Below are 24,209 nucleotides of genomic sequence, written 5' to 3'. Positions count from 1 at the left end.
TTGCTATATCCAATCTGACCATCCATCCAGCTAGGCCTCTGTCCAGCTTCTTAGAGTACCCGTTCAGAGCACTGTCCCATGTAATTTAGTACACCTGCTTCACTAGTGCATTGGATCAACATCCACCTACTCTAATATCTCAGCTCCTGCTGCACAGGTTTTGTTAAAAGGTTAAGTGACTTTACTGGCAATAGCTCTGCCGCTGACAAAGTTATTTTGGCAGTGCACACTCCCGCATGGGTGCTGGCACCTTGAGGCCACACACGGCATCAGGGTGTATGGGCAAAAAGGCAATGAATTATGGGTAGGCATCCCAGCATCCTACGTGTCCCACCTGCAAGTGTGCTGCCTTGTGGGGCATTTTTAGGCTGCGTGGTGGGATATCCGTACTTCTCTCAGGGAATTGTGGGAATTTGGGGTCAAAGGCCCACAACTGCCTCTGTCCCGTCCCATAATCTACCGCCCTTGCGCATCATCTTCAAACGCGCTGTTGCAAATCCAGATGGACTTTTGAAAATGGAATTTAGCTTCCTTAGTCACTCAGGCGCTATAAAAATGTGACCCCCTAAGCCAAAACGCCATTTAGTCCCACATCCCTGACACCTGCTGCACTGGATCAGACCAGTAACGCTGGTCCACTAGCCTCCTTTCACCCCTGGGACTTTACAGATGTCACTCTGTTGTATATAATGAATGAGGAGAGACCTCAGATTCTCTGCTCCAAAATCACCATCACCAACTTGAACTACAGGAGACTCTCCATTAGCCAGGGACAATATAGAACCTATGACCCACAACTGAGCAGTTTTACATTGATGTCCCATGGCCACTTCTTTGTAGGAATACAGGTGTTTAAAAAAAAACCCTTGCTGAGCCCTGCAGCAATCAGATGATGCCTTGTAGCACAACAGTGGATTAACACTTACCTTGCCTTCCATCACTAACAATGCTATAATGGTAGCAAGATTCCCAAGCCCCTGTTTTAAAAGCATTTCTGGTATTTGACTGGCTGACCTTTGGAAGCTAGTTTTAAAGGTCTATTTATAGGTCCAGGCTCCAGCCTGGTTTGGCTGGCTCAAGGCCGGGATAGAACTGTAAACATATTTTTCTGGCTTTTCTTTTCCAATTCCCACATTCTGACCATTTGCCAGTGTATTAAGAGTCCTGCCAGCTTCTGAGTCAGACAGGGAATGGAGTCATGACTCTGCCTCTGTCCTGCAGAGAGCCGGGGATCTGGGGAACGGGGTATTTCCCCCCTCGCTGATCCTCTGCTCTCCTGGCAGGTGAATTTCAATGCCAAGGCTGAGCCGAGATCTGAAATGCCTCCTTATGCCAAGTGAGATGAATTTGGTCCTAAGGATTTATAGTGCGAAAAATGTCTCGTGGCAAAAGGCCAGAACTTGGAGTCAGGACTCCTGGGTTCTATTCCTGGCTCTGGGAGGACGGTGTGCTGCAGTGGTTAGATCAGGGCTTTGGAAGCCAAGACATCTGGGTAGAAGGCAGGATTGAGCGTCACGACTCTTGGGTGCTACTTCTGGCTATGGGAGAAGCCTAATGGTGAGAGCACAGGGAGTTGTCTCTATCACAGGCGCTGGAAGGCAGTGTGGCCTAGCGGTTAGTCCGAAGCGCTGTGCTACATCCCAGGCTCTGTGATCTTGGCCAATTCACTTTCCTTCTCTGTGTTGCAGTTTCCCCTCCATGAGATAAAAGGGGTTAATCATACCGACCTACCTCCCAGAAGTGTTGTGAAGCTCAGTCCATTAATGTTGGCAAAGTGCTTGAACGCGTTGGATGGAAGACGCAGGAGATGGTCAGAATATTATTAAAACCCCAACACTGATTAGAAGGGGGAAGCTCTCATCTTGTTTTCTGACTGATTCCTTCAATATGCTTCCTAAATAAGTCAGTGATCATTTACTTAAGTCATGCATAAATTATGATGGTGGATGCTGCATATCACAAGCCTTCTAGGATTCTACAAGGGATGGGTGACCCATCGTTTATATCCATGGTTTCAGACCTCATTTTCATGACCCATGCAGATGATTTCACATGCTGTTCAGTTGTGACGAGATGACACTGGGCTGAAGCAATGACATTTTTAGGCAGTTAGATGATGTTTCCTCTTGGTCTTTTTGGTGGTGCTCATCACCAGACTGAATGCAACAGAGATGAAGGCATTTATATTCAGAACTCCCCTGGGGACATAAATCAAGTCTGGATGTCTTTCTAAAGGAGACGCTCAAACTCAGACAGAAGTTTGGGGCTTGATTCAGGAATCACCAGGTAGGATTCCCCGGTCTGTTTTCTGCCAGAAGACAGATCAGCGGATCAAAATGGTCTCTTTTGGCTTCAACATCCACGAATCTCCCTCTTTACAGATGGGGGATGTTTTAACGCAGCCTGATGACGTTTCAGTGCAGGGCGATGACACAATTTGGGTGGGATGTACTGACAGTTTAAAGCATCACCCCACCGGGCACAGTGTCGTTTGGTTGGCATTGAGCTGCACCATCGTTGGGCGTTTAGCTGTTCCTACCATTGGGCTGCACCACCATCGATCACGACATGCTTTGGTTGTCAGCCCAATTGAGCAAGGTGGTACAATTTGGCTGCCCACCATTGTGGGCCATGCCACTGGGTTGCTGCCCCATTGGGTCCCAGGCCGTTTGGCTGCCATTGTCTTTGGGCTACACCATCATTGGGCACAATGCCATTGACTTGCCATCCTGTTGGGTGCCATGCCTTTTTCCCGTGCCACGTCTTGGCTTTTGCCGTTGGGACACACCACATTTGGTTGCCATGCCATTTCCTGTGCCATATCTGGGCTGTCATTTTCATTGGCTGTCACCGCCCAATGGGCACTGTACTGTTTGGCTATCATTGTCATTGGGCGCCATGCCATTTGGCTGATGCCCCATTGGGCGCCATGCTGTTGGCTGCTGCCCCATAGGGTGCCATGCTGTTGGCTGTGGCCCCACTGGGTGCCATGCTGTTGGCTGTGCCCCAATGGGCGCCATGTTGTTGGCTGTTGTCCCAATGGGTGCCATGCTGTTGGCTGTGACACATTGGGCGCCATGTTGTTGGCTGTTGTCCCAATGGGTGCCATGGCTGTTGGCTGTTGCCCCATTGGGCGCCATGTTGTTGGCTGTTGCCCCATTGGGCGCCATGCTGTGTTGGCTGTGACACATTTGGCGCCATGTTGTTGGCTGTGACAATGGGCGCCATGTTGTTGGCTGTTGTCCCAATGGGTGCCATGGCTGTTGGCTGTTGCCCCATTGGGCGCCATGTTGTTGGCTGTTGCCCCATTGGGCGCCATGCTGTGTTGGCTGTGACACATTTGGCGCCATGTTGTTGGCTGTGACAATGGGCGCCATGTTGTTGGCTGTTGCCCCAATGGGCGCCATGCTGTGTTGGCTGTGACACATTGGGCGCCATGTTGTTGGCTGTGACAATGGGCGCTACACCATCTCTCATATCAGGGCTGGGTTGTCACCACCGCGGGATGCCTGGGCCTCATGCACCCTGAGGACACATGGACCCTGTCGCCATGACGACGGCCCAGCGCCCTGTATTTCTCAGGCACCGCTTAGACGCCCCGCTCTGGAGACCCCCTGCGCCCAAGGGCCCTTGGTCTCGCCGCCTGCCAGCCCGGGAGGCGGGGCCTAGCTGATAGCGCTTCTCCATAGCAACCAAACGAGATAGAGACTGACAGGAGACAGCCACCAATCGGACAACGCGGACTGACGGGGCGGGGCGAGGAGGCGCATTCTGATTGGTGCGCGAGCCCTGCAGGGGCGGGGCGCTGGGATTGACAGACCATCTGATGAATGGGAATCGCGGAGAGATCTTAAATCCCGGCGGGCGCCGGGGCTGGCCAATGGGAAAGCAGCGTGGGCGGGCCCGGGCGCAGGAGGCGGTGGCGGGCCGGGCTGCGCCGGAAGCTGAGGGGGCCGGGGGGAAAATGGCGCCCAGCTCGAAATCGGAGCGGGGCGGCCCGGGGGGGAAGCGGGGCCCGGCTGGAGCGGGGGGCGGATCCTCCTCCGGGGGGGCGCGGGGCCGCCGGGAGCACGTGGTGCGGCAGCTCGAGCGGGTCAAGGTGAGGGGGGGCGTTGGGGGAGGGGCGGGGGGGGTCTGTGGGGAGGGATGTGGGGGGCGGGGCGGGGGGACCTTTGGGGGGGCTTTGGGGGCGGGGCGCTCACTGGCGGGGGGTCTCTATGAGCGGGGCGGTGGGAACGAGGCGGCTCATTGGCGGGGGGCTCTGGGGGCGGGGCGGGGGGACAGGTGGGGGGCATTGGGGGCGGAGCGGCTCAGTGGGGGGGGCTCAGGGGCGGGGGGCTCCGTTGGGAGGAATGTGGGGGATATTGGGGTGAGACACTCACTGGAGGGGGGCTCTGTGGGGAGGGATGTGGGGGGCAGGTCGGGGGGGCCTGTGGGGGGGCGTTGGGGGAGGGGCGGCTCGTTGCCGGGGGGCGCTGTGGGGAGGGATGTGGGGGGCAGGGCGGGGGGGCGTTGGGGGAGGGGCGGCTCGTTGCCAGGGGGCTCTGTGGGGAGGGATGTGGGGGGCAGGGCGGGGGGGCGTTGGGGGAGGGGCGGCTCGTTGCCAGGGGGCTCTGTGGGGAGGGATGTGGGGGGCGGGGCGGGGGGACCTTTGGGGGGGCGTTGGGGGCGGGACGCTCACTGTCGGGGGGTCTCTGTGAGCGGGGCGGTGGGAACGAGGTGGCTCATTGGCTGGGGGCTTTGGGGGTGGGGCGGGGGGACAGGTGGGGCGACTCATAGGCGGGGAGCTCCGTTGGGAGGAATGTGGGGGACATTGGGGCAAGACACTCACTGCAGGGGGGTTCTGTGGGGAGGGACATGGGGGTCAGGGCGGGGGGTGAGGGACTAATTGAGGGCTGGGCTGCGGTCCTGTGAGGAAAGGTTGGGGCGGGGGAGCTAACTGAGAAGGGGCTCATTGATGGGGGAGGCCTGAAAGGGACACGGGGGGGGGGGGGGAGGCTCCTGTGAGGGAGTTCGGGTGGAGGGGGGGAGCTAACTGAGAAGGGGCTGCTTTGCGGGGGAGGGGTGCTTCCCACGGGGAGCTCATTGAGGGGAGGGGGATGGGGGGTTCTGTGAGGGGCAGTTGCACAGGGAAGGGGGGTCTGACTGATTGGGACTGGGGTGTGATTGTGGGAGAGGGGAGGGTCTCTGCGGGGGGCAGTAAGAGGCTCTGTGAAGGAAGAGGGGGTGGTTTCTACAGAAGTGGGTGAAATGACTTGAGCAGAGAGCTGGGGATAGAACCCCGGAGTCCTGACTCCCAACATCTCCCTCTTCCCCCCCACCCACTTCATTAGACCCCATTGACCCAGGAGTCTTGTTTTCTATGTCAGCCTCTGTTCTGCTGCCCTGACCCTGCAGCGAGGTTGCTCCGTGCAGCCATTGCCCCAAAAGCCCCGGCCCCGGGGGCTGCGATGGTGACTTGTCAGGAGAGCCCCAGGGCAGCAACTAATGTGGTCACCGTTACTAGAAATAAACACCCCTGACTCCGATATCTGCTCATATAGCCCTTGTCTAGCTCAGCTCCTTCCTCACCCTGGGATCACAAGCAGAAGGCATCCACGGGCAGCAATTCAGGACATGTTTTGGGATGTCTTGAGCCCGCTTCTTGTTGGCTGTACCCCCGAGCCTCTGACACTTCCCTTCTTTCCAGATCAGCGGGCAGCTTTCTCCACGCCTCTTCCGCAAGCTGCCCCCAAGGGTGTGCGTTTCCCTGAAGAATATTGTGGACGAAGATTTCTTGTGTGCAGGGTAAGATGTGGCATTTCTCTTGTGCAGGTTGGCAGGGTCATCCATCATTCTCAGCTTGACTTCCATTGGGCGGGGGGGGCAGATAAACTCATGGGGAGTTTCCATGCCCAGCAAGCTTGGCGAGATGGGGATGTGAATGAATGTGAGTGCTCTGGGCTGACCTATAGTCCTGTGCTCATCTTCCAGACACATCTTCCTCGGCTTCTCCAAGTGCGGGAGGTACGTCTTGTCCTATACCAGCAACAGCGGCGACGACGACTTCTCCTTCTACATCTACCACCTCTATTGGTGGGAATTCAACGTGCACAGCAAACTGAAGCTGGTACGTATGATGCCCCCAGTCTGGCGCTGGGGGAGGGAAAGCGCCTGAAGCAACTGAGCGTGGTGAATGGGTTCACAAGGAATGAAGACCCACTTCCTGCAGATATTCCCCCTTTGGGCTGTGATCCAGAGCGTTAGGTGTGGCTGGTGCTTGGAAGGGAGACTTCAAAGGAAAACCCAGAAGGGGGATTGGGGATTCATTAGGGGACACTCTTTCCTTTGCGTCATTGCCCCTGTATGAGACTAGAGGGTGCTGGGCTGACCACTGTTGCCCAGTCCGGTTGTAGGAGGTACTAGGGTGCAAGAGGCATCACCTTTTAAACAAGGCATAAAACTGACGCCTTGATCAGGTGCATTTTGCTAGAGTTGAGGAGCTGCTGTCCTCAGATCCCTAATCAGCTCATCACATTTTGCCACCCTAAATTTCCCCCACGGTTTCAATTCTTCCTGTGCTAAATGCTAGTGCAGTGTTGCTGTGCACTGTCAAACTACTGTCATGCTCCACCCCAGAGGCAGCTGTATGCAGTGATTCTTGTATGTAATCAGTTTGTAACGATAAAGCATTTTGAGACCCTCCTGAGTGAAAGGGGCATCTGAAATGTAAAATCACCTATCTTCTCGTGCCAAACAAACATCTTTCAGAGAATGCCTGATCTCGGCTAAGGGTATGTCTACACTATGAAATTAGGTCGGTTTTATAGAAGTCGATCGTTAGAAAATGATTTTATACAGTCGATTGTGTAGGTCGACGGAATGGTGTTGGTTGTATAGACAAATTGACCTAATGCAGCTAAATTTGACCTAACCTCATAGTGTAGACCAGGGCTAAGCCTCTTAAAAGACCTTCCCAAGTAACTTAGGCCCTACAGTTGTCTGGGGGCGGGGGTTCTAATTCCAGATCCCACTGCTTGGTCATCTGTTTTCTCACATCAGGTTTCAATCTTATTTGCTCTGTTGTTCCCATAGGTACGACAGGTTCGCTTGTTTCAAGATGAAGAAATCTACAGTGACCTTTACCTGACTGTGTGTGAATGGCCCAGTGACTCCTCCAAGGTCATCGTTTTTGGCTTCAAGTGAGTTCCATTGAATGAGTCTTGTCTTGGGGGATGAGGGAGTGATTTGGACAGAATTTGAGTTCCCGCCTGCGCTCCCAACTTCACATCCCCCCATAAAAGGTTAAGGGAGGCTGAGGGACCCATAGCAAATTCTTCTTTGCTGCCGCCAGCCTCCTCCCTGAGGTTTCTGGGTGATACACTCCTGCCTCTTTAAAATAGTTACAAATACTTCACTTAACTCACAAGTATAGGACTGACAGCTTTGGAAACTGATGTCTTCGTCCTATTCACAGATTGGGTGCAGCCTGGTCAGCGCAGGCCATGCCTTCCCTTCAGTCTCTCCCTGCGTGCGTGAACACACCATCCGCTCTCCCCAGCCCTAGAAGATGGAGTGTCTAAGGCTGTCAGGAGTGGGGAAGCGGTGCTTTGGGATATTAAGGGGAGAACTATGGCTCAGTTACTCTCCCACCTCCTCCTGAGCTGAATCTAAGGTTGGAAGAGCCAAATGCTCTGACCTGACAAATAAGAGAGGCAGGTGGGGTGCATCTGCTGCAGTTGGTTAGCATAATATAAACTCCTGTCGAAAGAGGCTGCAGTAGGGTTCCAGTTTAGGGAAAGGCCCCTTATCAATTGAAACCGTTTGACTTCCCTTGTTTCTTTGTTCACGTTTTGAAAAAAACCTGCTTTGTTCTCCATCTGTTTTTAATGACTGTAAATACTTAGTTTTGTGTGGTGTTAGATTGGCAGAGACGTGTGTGTGTTTGCTTTTTTCCTCTGCATTGTATGTATTTGTGATATGATAGCGCCTCGAACCCCTAGTCGTGGGCCAGGACCCCATTGTGCTGGGCGCTGCACAAATCGAACCAAAGCACTGTCCCTGCCCCACAAAGCTTGCAATCAAAGTAAATGTTAACGTTTTACTCACCTAAGCCGTAACTGGGAGTGGGGCTGGGAGCTCTGTGTAACGTCACTGCACGTGAAACGTGTTCTTAAAGATCTGAGAGCAATTCAGTCCTGCCTCTTAGCCCCAAGGCTCTTGTAAAAGAAAAATAACAGTTTAATTTAGTAGCGGTTCCAGTTTGGATTAAACCCTTTGAAGAGAGAATCCCATTGCCCCCTCTCCCATGTAACGACTGGCTAATAGGCCTGATTTGCAAGCTAGGACAGAAATCAGGGATGGAAGATGTGGGTTTAAAAGAGGGAGATGAGGGTTTGAATCCCTGAACTTCTCTGAAAGTGACCAAAGGTGTCTCCTGTCTCCCTGGCAGCACACGCTCTGCAAACGGCCTGCTGATGAACATGATGATGATGAGTGATGAAAACCATCGGGATATTTACATCAGCATGGTGGCCATGCCCCCACTCATGTACTGCCCCGGCTGCAGGGATATGGCCCTCGCCCATCCAGGTGAGCCAGTGGGACGGTTCCCTAGCTGTCGAGAATATGCTCGCCGGGAAAGCTGATGTGCATCTTCCTAAGGGGGTCAGAGGAGGCAAGCCTGGAGGTTTGGCGAAGGTGGGGTGATAGACTTGGTGACGGGACAGAGTGAGGTCTCCTGATTCGTTTAGGGAACAGTTGGGACTCCTGGGTCCTCTTGCCAGCTCTTCCACTGACTTGCTGCATGATCTTTGGGCAAGCTTTCATCCTCCGTGCCTCAGTTTCCCCATAGGATAATGTAATCTGACTCCCAGTGGGATTCGTTTAGTGTTAGTAAAGGAAATGTTCTTACCCTGCCAGGTGCTAGGCTCGGTCAATGTGGGTGACTCTGGGACTGGCGCGTGGGAGACGAGCAGTATCTGACTCCCCAGCTGTTCTCGTCTTTTGGGCAGGGATGATCTCACTTGTCCCTCTCCTTGTGTGTTCTCAGGGGACCCAAACGCCCACTGTCTGCAGCATGGCTTCATGCTGCACACAAAGTACCAGGTGGTCTATCCGTTCCCCACATTCCAGCCAGCCTTCCAGCTCAAGAAGGACCAGGTGGTGCTGCTCAACACCAGCTACTCCCTCGTAGCATGTGCTGTTTCCGTACACACCGCAGGTAAGCGCCTCGCCTCTCTGGGGGCAACTGGAATTGGAGAGCACTAACGTGTGGATTTCCTCCTGGGAAGACGCTGCGTTTGGAATTCCAGGCCTTGTTGGGTGTTTCTGCAAGGTCAGCGGTGAGGCTTTGGATGTGTGGGAACGGCTGCTTAGTGTAGTCCGTCTAGTCAGGGTACCTTCTCTCCCTCATCTTGGATTTGAAGGGACCATTAGCTCATCGAGTCTGCCCTCCTGTATAACACAGGCCAGAGAACTTCATTGCCATCCTTCTCTTGCAACCGGCTTGAGCATCGCAGCTACTAAGAGTGGCGCTTTCAGCAACCCGCAGGCCTGTGGCTTGGCCAGGGGTTGGAAACTCCGTGGCTTCAGAATGAGTGCAGTCTACCTTCAGTGCGGGAAACTGCTGCTCAGAGGGGGGAACCCAGGGGTCAGTGGAAGGTCAGGTATCTTGCAAGCCACTGGACCTAGAGATGAGTAAGTGATGCATGGGAGAGCTGGCAGTCCCAGCTTCCCAGGGTAACGTAGGGCATTCTTTGTATGGTTCAACCATTCAGGTGGTTGCAAGATGCATTGGACCTCAGGTTCTCATTCCTCACTTAACAGCTGCTGAACTACCTAAGAACAAAGCAACTGCCTCGGCCTTGTTGAGGTTTGGATTTCCAGATTCAAACGGTCTCAAACACTAACCTCAAGGGAGGGAAGGATGGTCTTATAGCTGCTTTCTATTGTGGTAGGGCCCATTGGCCTGTTGCGCCAGGCGTTGCACAATCAGGTGTCCCTGCCCCAAAGAGCTTGCAATGCAGGAAAACCAGGAGAGGAAGGGTGGGGGTGGGGGGGAGTGAGCGCCTGTGTGTGTGTGTGTGTATATATATATATATAATATGAGTAGACCAGGGGTCTCAAACACGCGGCTCGCCAAGCTCCCCGTGCCCGCCCTCCCCGGAGTTATTTCCTGTGGCCACCTAGCTCCCCATACCCGCTGCCCCCCCTTCCCTCTCCGTGCGCCACGTTCCCACTCCTCTGCCTACCTCCAGGTGCTTCCTGCCGCCAAACAGCTGTTTGGCAGCACTTAGCGCTTTCCAGGAGGGAGGCAGGGGTGGGGATTTGGGGAAGAGGTTGGAATAGGGGCAGGGAGGGGGTGGAGTTGGGGTGGGGACTTTGGGCAAGGGGTTGGAATGGGGGCGGGGCAGGGGTGGGGCCTCATTGAAGGGGCGGGGGAGGGTGGTGGTGGTCAGTGATGCAGCTCTCGGGCCAATGTACTAGTCTTTATGTGGCCCTCATGGTCATTTGAGTTTGATAACCCTGTAGTAGACAGTGTGGTCTAGTGGCTAAAGCATTGGACTGGGACCCAGGTTCTACTCCTGGTTCTACCACTGACGTGCTGGTTGACCTTGGGCAAGTCACTTCCTCTTCCCATGCCTTAATTTCCCCATCTGTAAAATGGGAAGAATGTACATCTGAGAAATATGTACCTCTTAGCATTCGCCCCATAGTAGAGACTGAAAATATACATACCTCTAGTGCAGGACAGGAAACTGACATATTTAGAAAGTTGGTTTTCCCCTGATTCTGTATATCAGTGGTTTTCAATCTGTGGTCCACGGACGCCTGAAGGTCCACAGACAGTCTAAGATTTCCAAAGGGGTCTGCACCTTCATTTGAAATTTTTTAGCAGTCCACAAATGAAAAAGGTTGAAAACCACCGCTGTATATAATCCAACTCATTAACCTTTGAGGAGACCTCATTGACACAGCATATTTTAATTTATTTAAATGATTTGCGTAGATTATAGGGAGATTAGGTTTTAACATGGGTGGTTGTCATTTCAAATTTAATCTTGGGTGTATTTTTTAAAAGAAAATGTATTTAATTTAAAGACGCTGTTTTCAATAAATGCAATTTTCAAAAAGAATCACTTTTGCTCACTGATTAAAAGGGTTGCGAAGTGCTTTGAGATCTGCTGGTGAAAAGTTAGAGCTACTAATTATCCACTCTGTCTACCCCCTGGGATTGCGAGGGTCAATCTGTGATTGTAAAGTGCTTTTGAGATCCTTGATTGCAGGCTGCTGGAGCAGTGCACAGGTATGTTGTCCAGATCTCGCAGCCTGGCACAATGGGAGCGTGTGCTGTTCCTGGGGGCCAGGAACTGTGTCAGCCTTATGAGGCCCGAACGGCTTGGTCCAGGGTGGGTGTCCCATACCTAAGGGCAGCGTGGAAGGACGTGCTGAGATGGGGAATCTCCGTCATTGAAGGCTTTTAAGAGCAGGTTAGACAAACACCTGTCAGGGATGGTCTAATACTTAGTCCTGCCCTGAGTGCAGGGGACTGGACTAGATGACCTCTCGAGGTCCCTTCCAGTCCTGCGATTCTAGGAGATCCTGCGAGTCTGTTTGAGTGAGAGAAGTTGACAATGGAGCAGAGATCTGGTGGGTGAGGTGGGAGACACGTAAGGGACACGGAGGGGAAGGGCCTCAAAGGTGAGAATGTGAGGCAGGGACATTGAGTCTCGTTCTAACTCGCCTACGGGCGGCTGGAAGCACGTGACATGCTGGTTTCCCAGCGTTTTAGACCTTGGGAGAGGTAAACTGGACCCATGTTAGCGAGGAGACCAGCCCAATGGGTGTGATCTCTCGTTTTACAGAGAAACTGGCTGCTAAAATGAGGACACAGAGAAATGCGGTGAAGGGGTGAAAGCCACACCCCGCTGGCGCGACGGGGAGTTGTGTTTGGGGTATATTAGATGGAGTTGTGTGGTGTTCTAGGGAAATCCTGGTGTATCTACGAGCACGTTCGAGAGTCCAGCGCCGGAGGCTGGGAGTTGACTCCTGGGTTCTGTTCCCAGTTGTGCTGCTGCCTCTGCCACTCGCTCACCGTGTGACCTGGGGCGAGTCCCTGCACGTTTGTGTGCAGGTTTCTGCGGCCGGGACCTGCCTCCTTCGTGCCGGAGCTTTGGAGGCTCAGTTCTTTAATGTCTGCAAAGCATCTTCCGGTCCCAGAGAGCCGGCCTCAGGGAGGGGGCAGCTGTTTTGCGAATTAAGGCTTTACGTGTTCGTTTCTCCTTAAAGCCAATGGGAAGTGGGCATCCGACTCCCTTCGATGGCTCTCCGAATCTCAGCCTAACTCTGAAATGATGTGCCCAGCAATTGCATTCAGTGGTGGGGCCCAGATGAGAGGAAGGATGGTCCAGTGGTTAGTGCACTAGCCTAGGGCTTGGCAGACCTGAGTTCAGACTCCGTGTGTGACCTCTTTGCCTTGGTCCCCCCTGCCCTGCTTCCCAGGGGGGTTATTAGGGGAAATACATTAAAGCTTGTGAAGCACTTTCAGATGCGCCGATGGGAAAGTATTGCCCAGGTGGTACCGCTGAGCCCGGAGTCCTGACGTCTAAACGAAGGCAGAGGTCTAATACTCTTCATCCGAGTATCTGCCGGCGTCTGACGAGGGCACGTGAGGATCTGGGACCTGAGTCACAGCACGGCAGTGGCAGAGCCCGGGGAATGGTTTGCATGCCGTGCCCATCACTCTGGTATTGGGGCACTCGGGGCTCTATCCACTAGACCTTGCTGCTCCCACTTGTCCAGTGGAAAATGCTGAGGGATGTCTCCATGGAAACTGTTCTCTGTGTAGCCATGGCCTCTTTAACCCCTTCCTCACCTCTCTCTGGTTTAGAGGACAGCAACTTCTGCCAAATCCTCTACGACAGGCGGAACCAGCCCCAGTCGCCCCACGCAGGGGCTTGTGATGCTGCAGGGGCCACGCCGGGCCCAGTGGCTGCGGAGGAACGGATGGAAAGAGATGGCTGCCCTTGCCGAATGGCTGCCGCACCATCGCCCGCCAGCAGAGCTTCCCAGGGCCCGGAAAGCCCCGTCAAACCCATGGAGCTGTCGCCAGCCGTGGCCAAGGCGAAAGAGTTTGTGGCCGATATTTTCCGACGGGCCAAAGAGGCGAAAGGCCCGGCCCCAGCGGAAGAGGAGGAGGTGGGTGGGGGCCGGTTTGAGTGCCGTCCTGCCCAGGAAGCCGGCCCACACAGATCCCTGTCCCAGGGCACCCCTGCTGATGCACCATGGGAGGCAAAGCCGTGCTCGGGGCCCTCCGGGAGTTACTGCCGCCTGCATCATGGCCTCTCGTCTCCCAGGGGAGACCGAACTCCAGAAGGGGATCAGCCCCCGAAAGATTCTCCCCTTGCCGGACCGGAGATGGAGAGCCCGCCGGCTGAGCCCGGCTACGTCAACTACACCAAGCTGTGCTATGTTCTGGAGCCCAGCGACCTGTCGGAGACGGAGGACGGTAAGCAGAGCTTCGAGAGGCCAATCCACTTCTCGGGGCGGGGATCGCGCGGAGGGCTGAGCTGACTGGTTTCGGCTGGAGCCCGGGTCCTTTCATCCCTCAGGCTGCTTGTAATTGGACTTACGTGCGTTGTAACCGAGAGCTGTTAACGGTCTAGTGTCCGGCCCGTGCAGTGAGTTTGGGTCTCCCTCTGGTTCCCAGCAGTCAGGCCTCCATGCTGCCAAACCACCCCCCTCCCCTCCCCTCCAATCCCTCCATCCCCGAGTGCCACGAGGCCGTTTTGCTGGAAGCCTCAGTGGAGAGGCTGAGGACTGAACTGCCCCTTGCCCCTGTATGGGGTCCCTGCAGGGCACAGCTTACCTTCCTGCTGTGTCCGGTCTGCATTCATGGTGTGGATTGGGACTTCTCTTCTCCACCATCCCTTGAGACCCCTCCACCCCCAGTTACTGGGTCTGTAATGCTCAGAAGGGGCCCCTGGCCGGTGGGGCCCTGTCCCCTCCTTGGGGAGATCTCTCCATAGCAGCCTCGGGGCACGTCTCAGGCTCTGCAGCCTGGGCTGGGGCGGGGGAGCCGGAGCTCCAGCTCAAGCCACAGCATAAGCTGTTTTTGGAGCGCTAGCGCAAGCCCCCACTACCCCAAATCTGGGGCCCTGGGCTGGGAGGCTGGGCCCTGAGCGGCCAGTCTCTGCACAGGCCCCTCCTTCAGCTCCTTGGTACAGCACACGCCTGGCCCCGGGCTGCCAGAGCAGTTCTGGGCCTGTCACGTTCGGCACTGCAGTCCCTCCCGTACCAGATGGCACGGATGTGCTCTGGCACTTGGTCTCTTCCCTGACGCAGCGAGCAGGAGGCTGGCTAATGAGGCTCTGAGAGACCAGAGCACTTGCCTGCCCCAGAGTCCCACCCCGCTCCCCCAGACAAGTCCGCAGCACATCCATCAGATTCAATTGCCAGAATCTCCCCTGACTTGCCTAAATGTTCCTGTCCCAAGTAATGTTAACTGAAGGATGGACGCCTTCGTTAATTGCCCTTGTCCCGCTTGGGAAGGTGCCAGTTCACTTCAGCAGGTCCAGCTTTTTGTAATTAGGTTCTTTAATTGTCCCTTCTCTGTCCCCACCAACCACTGGCCCGGCCTGGTGCTTTCGGTTGCATTGCCCGGGTGTAACTGAAGGCAGGTTTTATTTGTACCACGGTAGCACCCAGGAGTCCCAGACATGGGCCAGAACCCCACAGCAAAAAGCAAGTCCTACACTCCAAGTATTGGAGCTTGGGAAACGATCCTACTTGCAATACAGGAGTCCTGGCATCTGGCTCGTTCCCCCAGAACTGTGTTGACTCTGTCGGGCTGATGGAAGCAGGAGCTCTGCTCACCAAAGCTGGCTCGGAAAGGCACATGGAGTGGCTCTGAGCCGGAAGAGCCACTCTTCGGACTATATCGCACTAAACCGGGGGGCAGAAACCAGTGTTCTGTTCTTGCCCCCTTAGCAGACATCTCGCTTCCCAAGCTCTTCCACGGGGGGCGACTTTGCGGACCCCTTGGGATTACAGGCCCAGCCCCTTCGCCAGCCACGTGGCCTCTGTCTCATGCTGCCTTCCCTTTCAGAATACGAGGATGACAAGATCTCGCTGCCGTTTGTCGTAACTGACCTGAGAGGGCGAAACCTCAAGCCGCTGAAGGAGAGAGCCATATTCCAGGTCAGGCGTGGCCTCGGGCTCTGGTCCTGTCATGGGGTGGGGGGCGGGGACTTAAAGGGACACCGTCAGCTTGAAATCTAGTCCGTTTCAAACAATGAGCTAACACTCCCGCAGCTGCCCCGGATCGCCCGGCCGGTTTCAGGGGTTTGACAGCCATGTTCTGTTACCGCTGAATGCATTCGATCTTGCCACATTGCTGGACATGGAGGATTTGACCATGTGATGAACGAGGCAAAGGTGTCTGACCCTGTGCTGTCAGCGTAGGTGTCAGGCGTAACAGTGGTGTGTGTGTCTGAGACTTGCAGACAGAAGTGGGTGTCCTTTTTAAAGCTTTCATCAGCCGCTGCTGTTCCATAGAGATGTAGTCTCCATGGAGACTACAAGTCCCAACGTTCAGTACTTTGTCCGGAGCCGAGTGTTGCATTTTAAGGTGTCAATTCTGGACTGGGACACCCTGGGGCGAAAACTGACCACGCTGCTCCACCTCCAGTCAGCCGTCCCCAGAGAGGCAGCCGAACCACGCTGATTTCACAAACGCTTTCTACGTTCCCAAAAATTCTGATTTTTCACCTTCTAAATGGGCTGGGCTGGAGGCAGATCCCTCCCTAAGAGAGGGGAGGTTACCTAGTGATCTGCTGGGAGAGGGAAGTGTGAATGGGGCAGTGTGCTCTAGTGCAGGGGTTCGCAACCTTTTTCTTTCGGAGGCCCCCCCACATGCTATAAAACCTCCACAGCCCCCCGTGTCACAACAACTGCTTTTCCGCATATAAAAGCCAGGGCCGGCGTTAGGGGGTAGCAAACAGGGCAGTTGCCCGGGGCCCCACGCCAGAGGGAGCCCCATGACGCTAAGGTGCTCAGGCTTCGGCTTCAGCCCTGGGCCCCAGTGAGTCTGATGCTGGCCCCGCTTGACAGGCACCCCTGAAACGGCTCACGGCCCCCCAGCAGGCCCCGGACCCCTAGTTGAGAACCACGGCTCTAGTGGGCAGAGCACTGGCCTGGGGCTCAGGGGACCTAGCGTCCATTCTTGACTCTGCTGCCAGGTGACTGGGCGAGTCGTGTTCCCCATCTGCATCATGGGGGTATGTTCCCCATCACCTCCGTGCAATGATGACCAGCACTTGGTGGGGGGATTACTCACGAGCAGGTCTGTTCTGAGGAGGGCTGCTGAATTCAGCACCGTGGGGCTTTGTGGCCGAGCCGTGCCGTGGTTTTTATCCACCGTTGATCATAAAAGATTCTGCCAGCCAGAGAGGTGCCCCCGTCCTACCTGTCTCGGCGCTGATGGACTTGGTACAGGCTCCGGCTGAGATGGGGCCCTAGAGCGCCAAGCACTGTACAAACCCCCAGCGACCGCTCCTCCCTGACAAGCTTACAGACGAGAGAAAGGGCAGGAGAGGTGAAGCCGACAAGGCGTAGTGCTCAGTGCCCACGGTCACACGGAGTCTGGCAGGGCTGGGAATCTCACCCAGGAGCGCCACAAGCGGCTCCTCCCTCTAACCTGGCTGCCAGCTCCGGAGGAGGTAATGGGCTTGAGCCCGCAGTTAAACCTTTGGGCACAGTGCTGGCGATGGGTGAGCTGTGTCCAATCTAGCTGGTGCCCTCGGAGCAGGGTTGGACTAGCGACGTGCGTCTGTCTCTCTCAGCGCAGAGCGGTGGGCTGAGAAAAGGGGCCCTGTCTGCGGAGTCCCGTGGCGGGCTGGGACTGGACTTTGAGGAGCGAGTTCCCATAGCTTTCTACCGAGCCAGGACCTGCTTAGCACAGCTGGGCTGAGGGTGGGAACTGAAGTGACAGGCCCTTAGGACCAGGGAGAAACAGCTGCTGAGGCGTCTGGGTTCTCTCCCCCCGTTGCAGGGCCAGTACCTGACGGTGGAGCAGCTGACTTTGGATTTTGAGTACGTCATTAACGAGGTGATCCGGAACGACGCCTCCTGGTCCAGGCAGTTCTGCTCCTTCAGCGACTACGACATCGTCATCTTAGAGGTGAGTGCGCGGGAGCGTCCCTTCCCCTGCAGAGCCGGGCGAGCCTCGGGCTGCCTAGCGAAGCCGTCGGGCGGACCGCCTCCGGCTGCGTGTCTTGAGAGCCGCAGCGCCTTGCCTGGGCTGGGAGCCGGCACCGAGGCGTAACCCCCAGTGGCTCCGCCGGCCGCTCCTCCAGCAGGATCAACAAACTTCTCTGTTGGCTGCTACAGACTGGAGCAAGGACCTGGCCGGAAGCCGTAGTGCTGCCTCTGAAATGAAACCGATGGCAGAAGCCCTCCTCTGTAACAGGGCGTGGCCCCACAGCATTGCATGCCTGGGAGCTGTGTCCTTCTGTAGGTAGCAGAGTTGAAGGGTCTCCGTGTGGAACCGGGTGGGGAGGGAGAGATGGTCTGGCCAGGAACCCGGAGAAGGGACAGGGTCAGCCGCTGCATTTCCCCTGGCTGCTGCACTGGGATGGGGCGGTCAGAGGGGAGGGATTGGCACCTGTTCCCTCTTCGGGGGGTGGGGATCTCGCTTCCTGCTGCAGCACCTGGCTGCTGACCGCTCTGGGGGGCGGCTGTTGGAGCTCCTGACCCACCTAATCTGAGGAGAGGAGGGGTCAGGCCCCCCTCTTTGGTCTCACGTTTCTACTGTCTTGACTCTGCCGTGCCCGGTGTGTGGTGGGAATCCCTGTGGACAGGCATCTCTTGTGCACATCAGCTGTCCTGGGCTGCTGCTGTACTCGGTACAGAGAACCCTGGGCTCTGGAGGGACCGTCCAGGGCTAAATACAACCAGGCCACCCTTCCTTCTGCCTGGGACCCATAGCCGCCCTGCCAAGCGTGATCCATGCCCAGCAGTGCTCCACAGTGATCTCTGCCAGGCTCCGTAACCTCCCCGAGTCAACTGTCCAATCCCCTCCCTGTAGGTGTGTCCAGAAACCAACCAAGTCATCATCAATATCGGATTATTGCTCTTGGCCTTCCCAGCTCCTGATGAAGAGGGCCAGCTTAGGTGAGTACAGCCGCTGCCGAAACTCCCCCCGCGACGTCTCTCCATCCCCTCGGCGTGTGCTTTATGGGGACCCAGTCCCCACAGAAGGGGCAGGAACTGGCGTGAAGGGAGGTCATGGAGAGCAGATGCCGGGGGGCGGGGGAGTCTGGGAGGAATTCCAGTAGCCAGAACCCCTCCACCCAACCTCAGTCCCTAGCGGGCTCCAGGAGTCCTGGTAACTGCCCAGATTGTACCTGGGGCTTGGGGAGGAAATGGTTACTTTCTAGCCGACCCCTGTTCTAACCTGCCCAGGCCGGTGTGTGTCCTGTGCCTCCCCTCCAGACCAAAGACCTATCACACCAGCCTGAAAGTCGCCTGGAATCTGAACACTGGCACCTTCATCACCGTCAGCGTGGGAGACCTCACAGAAGTCAAGGGGCAGACCAGGTGTGTGGCAGCGGCCGTGGCTGGTGCCTGCTGGGTGAGCTGGGGAAAGTCACTCACTCCAGAGAGCTGGGCTTGGGTCCGAGTCCCAGATCCTGGCGCCGTCAGACCTTTGCTGGTTAGAATCAAGAGCCCTTCACTGAACCTCTTGCCATCCCAGTTCAAACCTCCCTTTTCCCAACCAAAGTGGCCCTGCCTTCCGGCCTTCTCCCCTGGGAACACAACTCCCTTCCACCTCCCCTGAGCTGGCGCTGGGGCAGCTGCGTCCGGAGGGACCTGGGGCTGTGGGGCGTTCCGGGGATCTGCTCAGCCCCAGAACTGCCTGGCGCTTGTGTTTGACAGCACTAATACAAACCGCCCAGGGCGCTGCCTCTGGAAAATCACAGGCTGGGGGCCTCGGCCCAGGGCGGGCCCCTGCTCTGCCCACTCACGGTGCTGTCCCCTGTCCGCAGCGGCAGCGTCTGGAGCTCCTACCGGAAGAGCTGCGTGGACATGGTGATGAAGTGGCTGGTGCCGGAGAGCAGCGGGCGATACGTCAACAGAATGACGAACGAGGCACTTCATAAAGGTAAACGCCCCGCCCCAGGCCGGGCGCTGAGCCCTGGAGGAGGGGCTGCCCGGCTTCCCCTCGGGGGTGCAGCCGAGCCCTGCCGAAGGCGAGGGATCCCCTAGCGAGGCCTGTGTGAGTGAGACGGGGCTGGGCGGTGTGACGCAGCACGGCTGGCTGATCCCGTTCACCACGCGGCTTCCCCGCTGTGTTCTGCTGCCCAGTCCGCTGCCATGCAGTGGCTGCTACGCTCCCAGCCTTGTCAGCCTGCCTGGGCTCCAGACCTGCGCTCTGTGCCCCTGCCAGCAGGAACGTGGCGCTGCAGCCACCTGGGGCCGGGGCAAGCCGTGCGCCGTGCTGCTGGAGGCTGGATCTCTCCGTTCCAGCTCGGGAGGCGAAGCGTGTCTGGGCTGTGCTGCCAAGGGCGCGGTTCCCTCCAGAGCCCAGCGCGGGGGCCTCTAAGCTCCCTGGCGTGTTGCGGGACGGTTACTTTCTGCCCCAGACTCCATGTGTGGGGGCGTCCCTCCCTGCCCTCTACCCCAGGAGGAGTTCTATCTGCCCAGTCATGCCTCTTCGCTGCGTGGCCCCCGGTTTAACTCTAGAAGCATGCAAGAAATAATTGCATGCTCCTAGATCCCTGTGTATCGGTGAAGGCCAGAAGGGGCCGCTGGGCTCACGCAGCCGAGACCCTCGCCCCAGGGATTCCTGCAGCTGGCCCCTGGCTAAGCTTGGGCAGATGGGTTAGACACAGAAGCCGAACCCCCAGCAGTCCTGGTGCAGGTGGTGTCCGACCAAACCCCGCCCAGCCTGGACCCAGCTGATCCCTTAGCCGGAGCCCTGGGTCGTGCCTGGAACCCCAATGGGAACGGGGGGAAGCGGGTGCAGCTGCCCTCGCTGTTCTGGGGGCAGTTGGTCCCCGCTGTCTGGGTGCAGGACTCTGTCCCATCTCTCCAGGGCCTGCTGCTCCCTCGCCCTGTGTCTCTCCTGACTCCGCAGCTGAGCACGGGCAGGTCAGAAGCCTCCGGCCCCACAGACGGAATTCCCCGCTTGGCTGGCGGCCGAGCCAGGCAGAGCTGTGCCCGTGTCAGTAGGCAGGGGACGGCAGAGCCATGCCGGGGGATGGGGGGCGGGCATGGCAGGCATGCCACGCTGGGCTTTAATCGCGAACCCCCAGCAGGACCATCTCCTGCACTGCTGGGAGGGAGGGCCCACGCGCTGCACTGAGCACACCCCTGGCTTGACCCCTTGCTGCCCGGTGGCTTGTAGCCACACTGACTCCTGGCCCAGGCCCCGCTTCCTACACGGATCCTGCCACCTTACTTTGCCATCGGTGTAGTGGGGAGACTTGGATCCTTCCCCCACCCCCAACGCAGCCCCGGGTGCGCCCGCCCTGCCTTGGGAGTGGGGAAATGGCCACCGAGGAGCAGCTCCTTCAACCCATCTGCTCTTTGCTCTCTCTAGGCTGCTCCTTGAAGGTCCTAGCAGACAACGAGCGCTACACCTGGATCGTCTTGTGACGCGGAGGCGAGCCTGGTTTGGTTCCTGCCGTACTGTACGTCGGATTTAACTACCTCCTCCTGTTTGAGTTTCGTTGGGTTTTAATTTCTCTTCATCCTTTTTTTTAATTAGAGTAACTCGTGCTTTTGCTGAAAGTGGATGTAAGTAGGAGTATCCCTAGGGGAGGGGGAATGCCTGTCATCCCAGGGCCCAGCCCAGCGTCTCCTCTGGGGTTGGACCGTGACGCTCTTGCCTCTGCCGACGGCGTTTCCTGTGGTGCACGTGCTCAGTTGGGGCTAGCGGGATGCTGTGGGAGGGGACCTGACCCTCGTCACCGTGATCTGCGGTGACTTAGCAGTAACATGTCCTGGCTCCACCCTTTCTGAACAGGGCAGCCTCTTCCTCCGGCTCGGGACACCACTTTAACCATCTCCCTGCTTTCTGGAGACGGTGAATTCTTCTAATACTGCCCCGGCCACGTGCTGCCAAAGCCGTCAGCAGCACGCCTGGCCCCTGGGGAGAAGGCCCCGCGCAGCCCCTCTCCCGGGACCGTTCAGGTGTCATTGAGGGGGCGAGAGGGCAGCATTCCAGCTTCCCCCGGGCGTAGCGTGATCCTGTGGCAGAACAAATCTCCCGCCCTCCAGGGGGCCAGATGGCCCGGTTCTGTTCGATGTATATTTAAGTGTCATTCTCTGTTCAGTGTTTAAGGCACTTTTTCCAGTGGAGGAGGTTTTTCCTTTGAGTCCAGATAACACACCTCTCCCCCGCCCACACACTTTGTGGATCATTCCACAGTCCCCGGCCCCACTGTTAATCATTTAGTTTCTCCTCAAATGGGCTTTTGTTTCCCTGTAATAAACATTTTAATTTCCAAGACTTCGGTTTGCGTCGCTTTCTGCTGCGGGCGCAGGGGAGAGTGCCTGGCCCTAGAGTGCACGTGTCGCGCAGCTCTGGGATCACTTCCCAGCTCCACCTTGCAGGTGGGCCGAGCACCACGTGACTTAGGCCGTGCTCGCAGGGATTAGCAAGAAGCATTCCCCCGCAGCACAGCTGAAAGCTTCCCGAGCGCGGCTCCCGCTGCCAATAACCAAGTGGCGCCGGAGGCAAAGAACACGGCTGAATTTATTTCTCTTAAGAAAGAACTACAAAAGGTAGAAAACAGCGTTTGCACTCTAGACTACACACGTCTACATCATCCGATCACAGGCACGGCCCATCTCCTGGGCCGGGACACCTACAAAAGCTCTTCACACTCCACGTGAAGGCTGCAGCTGCTGCACAGAAGATTGACACAAAATATATATTTTATACAATATGTAGATTTTTGCAATAAACATCTATCTCACAGGTTTAAACCACTGGAAAAAGTGAACAAATAAGGCCATGATGGTTGAAAAAACCCAAAAATATCAAGTAATTTATAGCTTCACCAATCTCACAATATTGAAGTGGTTTATAGAGTAAGGATTAGTCATTACATACAAAAGCACAGATTTCTTTTCCTCTTTAAAACTAGAATATCTAATATTCAATTACGAACCGGTAGAGTCGAGCTTGGTTTCTGGAGAGCAGAGAGTAGCCGAGACTGACTGATGGGCTCTTGGTTACTAGCGTAGACGAGGGACGCCAAGGAGAATTTGGCTGTTCTCTGAGAGCAAAGCCAGGGGCTAAGCACGATCCCAGTGCCGCCCACTGACTGAATTGTCTCACAGCCAGACCAGAAGCTGCCCGAGCAGAGGGCATCTCTCATGGGTTGGGCAGAGGGTATTTTTATAAGGCAGCAACTCAAAAGAAAGGCAAGATTGTGTGTCTGGCCGTCCTGCTCTGTGGGGGTGCAGCGGCGGGGTCATGCCACAAGTCTGAATGGCAACGTGACTGGACAGGACTTGAACGTTCCTAAAGCCAAAGCCAGGGTGGGAGCTAAACTGCAGAGGAGGTTCGTAGGGGGTGGGCGCAGCTACCCTCATGTAGCCCTACCGCTTTGGCTGGAAGCTAACCAAGTGAAACTACCTATTTCTTGAAGTTTTTGGTGGCTGCTGCCTCCTTCCATGTGCTGGCCCAGGGATGCCAGCGCTGGTGTACGTTTCTCTAGCCCCTGATGGGGTATGAAATAGGTCTTCGCTGGCCCCTGGGCTGGTCTAAAGCTCTCAGTGGCTCTGAGCTCGGGCCTGTGGCAGTCAGCGGCCCAGGTGGGCGTGAGAACTCTGTGTTGACGTAGCCGCGTCACCTCTTGCGGGGTTTGCAATAGGAAACATGGGGACACTTTGCTAGCGGAGGGGAAAGCTGTAGAAGGCGCAGACAAGCGGCAACAAGGTGTTTGCAAAGCAAGGGCCCTTTGCTGTGAGCCGCGGCGGGGGCGGCCTGGAACCATGCAACAATGGAAACTGGCTAGCCTCTAACTGAGGGGGGGCTGGTGGCCGGCAGAATGGGTGTTGACTGCAGTTCTCCTGATTCTCTCCACTGGGGGGGGGTGAATGGGCCTTGCCCTGGGAGCTACAGCCTGGGGCAGTTCTCAGCAAATCAGCTGCTGTGGGGGTTCAGCCTATTCGGGGGGGATTTGGCACCTGGTTAGGGCCCCGCCTTGGAGACAGCGAGCACGCTCAGCACCTCCAGCAGGCAGGGGAGGGGCTGGGTCTGCGTGGGCCCCCGGGGCAGGTCATGGAAGAGCCCTGGCCGAAAGCCGTGCAGCACCCAGCTGGAATTGCACTTGAACAAGGAGTGGGTTCCTGGAGCCACCTGCCCTGCCAATAAAACCAGCCCCGCAGGGGAACACGGAGCCTGGACCTGGAGCGGGGACAAGGGCAGAGAACCGGCTGCATTCTGCTAGCTAGGTACGTCCTGTGCTCCGAGCTGTGCAGGCAGGACAGCAGGGGGCGCTCTGGGCTGCAATCTCCGGAAAGGGCGTGTAGGGTTGGACTCCTGGGAGCCATGAGGGAGCAGGTGAGAGGAGCCCGGGGTGGGGGTGTAGGGAAACTTCCCTTATTCCAGAACCCAGCCCCTCCCTCTGACTGGCTGGGGGAGAGCGAGGGACGGGTTGTATCCGGCCCAGCAGCCGAAGCCCCCGTACCCGCTGGAGAACGCTGCACCCTGCCAGAGCCTCACTCCGGCCTAACCAGCTGAGACCTGGTGGGTGCCCTGTCCGGATTCACTCACCCGCTTTGCCCTGTCTGCTCTGGCAGTGCTGGGCTGGTGGTTGGCAGGGGTCATCTTACAATCTTGGGGGGAGAGGTCAGGGGGTAAGTCAAGATCTGGGGATGAATATGATTGCCAGGAAGCCCCCAGCGTGGGGGTTCAGACATTCTGAACTGCCCCCCCGGCCTGCGATGCTCAGAACCCTCCCTTCATTACAGCCCAGCTCTTGCCTGAGCCCCATGTCCTACAGCCTGAGCGGAGCTCAATGCTCCCGCTGCCCGTGGGGCTTGCTGTCAGCACGGCAGGCTGCCCCAGCGAGAGTGCTTGTCTTGGCCTGTTCGCCAAGACGTTACGGGCCCCAGCAGAAAGGGGACTAGGAAAGGCCGGGCCGGGCCGGCTGCCTGACCAAAATCAGAGCGTCCTGGGACGGTGCGCAAGGGGGTGCTGTGGAAGAGAC

The 24,209-nt window shown here is 56.7% G+C and overlaps 1 protein-coding gene across 2 annotated transcripts; it reads left to right on the top strand.

Annotated features, from left to right (window-relative positions):
- Window positions 1–3,940: 3,940 nt before the first annotated feature.
- Window positions 3,941–21,494, top strand: DCAF15 (DDB1 and CUL4 associated factor 15). 2 transcript variants are annotated; one of them, XM_005310678.4, is made up of 13 exons: window positions 3,941–4,099; window positions 5,690–5,787; window positions 5,974–6,109; window positions 7,075–7,181; window positions 8,432–8,571; window positions 9,032–9,202; window positions 12,872–13,489; window positions 15,089–15,180; window positions 17,033–17,161; window positions 18,068–18,153; window positions 18,445–18,579; window positions 19,029–19,144; window positions 20,585–21,494. In XM_005310678.4, exons 1-13 carry the CDS (start codon window positions 3,965–3,967, stop codon window positions 20,638–20,640), a joined length of 2,019 nt encoding a protein of 672 aa, XP_005310735.2. In that variant the 5' UTR covers window positions 3,941–3,964; the 3' UTR covers window positions 20,641–21,494. The 2 variants fall into 2 exon arrangements, with proteins under 2 accessions (XP_005310735.2, XP_005310736.2); XM_005310679.4 differs by having other exon boundaries at window positions 3,942–4,099; window positions 18,475–18,579.
- Window positions 21,495–24,209: the final 2,715 nt, after the last annotated feature.

Source organism: Chrysemys picta, chromosome 22 (assembly GCF_011386835.1).
Source record: "Chrysemys picta bellii isolate R12L10 chromosome 22, ASM1138683v2, whole genome shotgun sequence".
Classification (NCBI taxonomy): domain Eukaryota; kingdom Metazoa; phylum Chordata; order Testudines; family Emydidae; genus Chrysemys; species Chrysemys picta.
This window is presented reverse-complemented; position numbering and strand designations above follow the sequence as displayed.

Bases quoted from the DNA above. Each gene is read 5' to 3' on its own strand.
- DCAF15 (XM_005310678.4), top strand. From the start codon at position 3,965: ATGGCGCCCAGCTCGAAATCGGAGCGGGGCGGCCCGGGGGGGAAGCGG. The intron at 6,110-7,074 runs GTACGTATGATG...TTGTTCCCATAG, and splicing joins TGCACAGCAAACTGAAGCTG to GTACGACAGGTTCGCTTGTT. The intron at 19,145-20,584 runs GTAAACGCCCCG...TGCTCTCTCTAG, and splicing joins GAACGAGGCACTTCATAAAG to GCTGCTCCTTGAAGGTCCTA.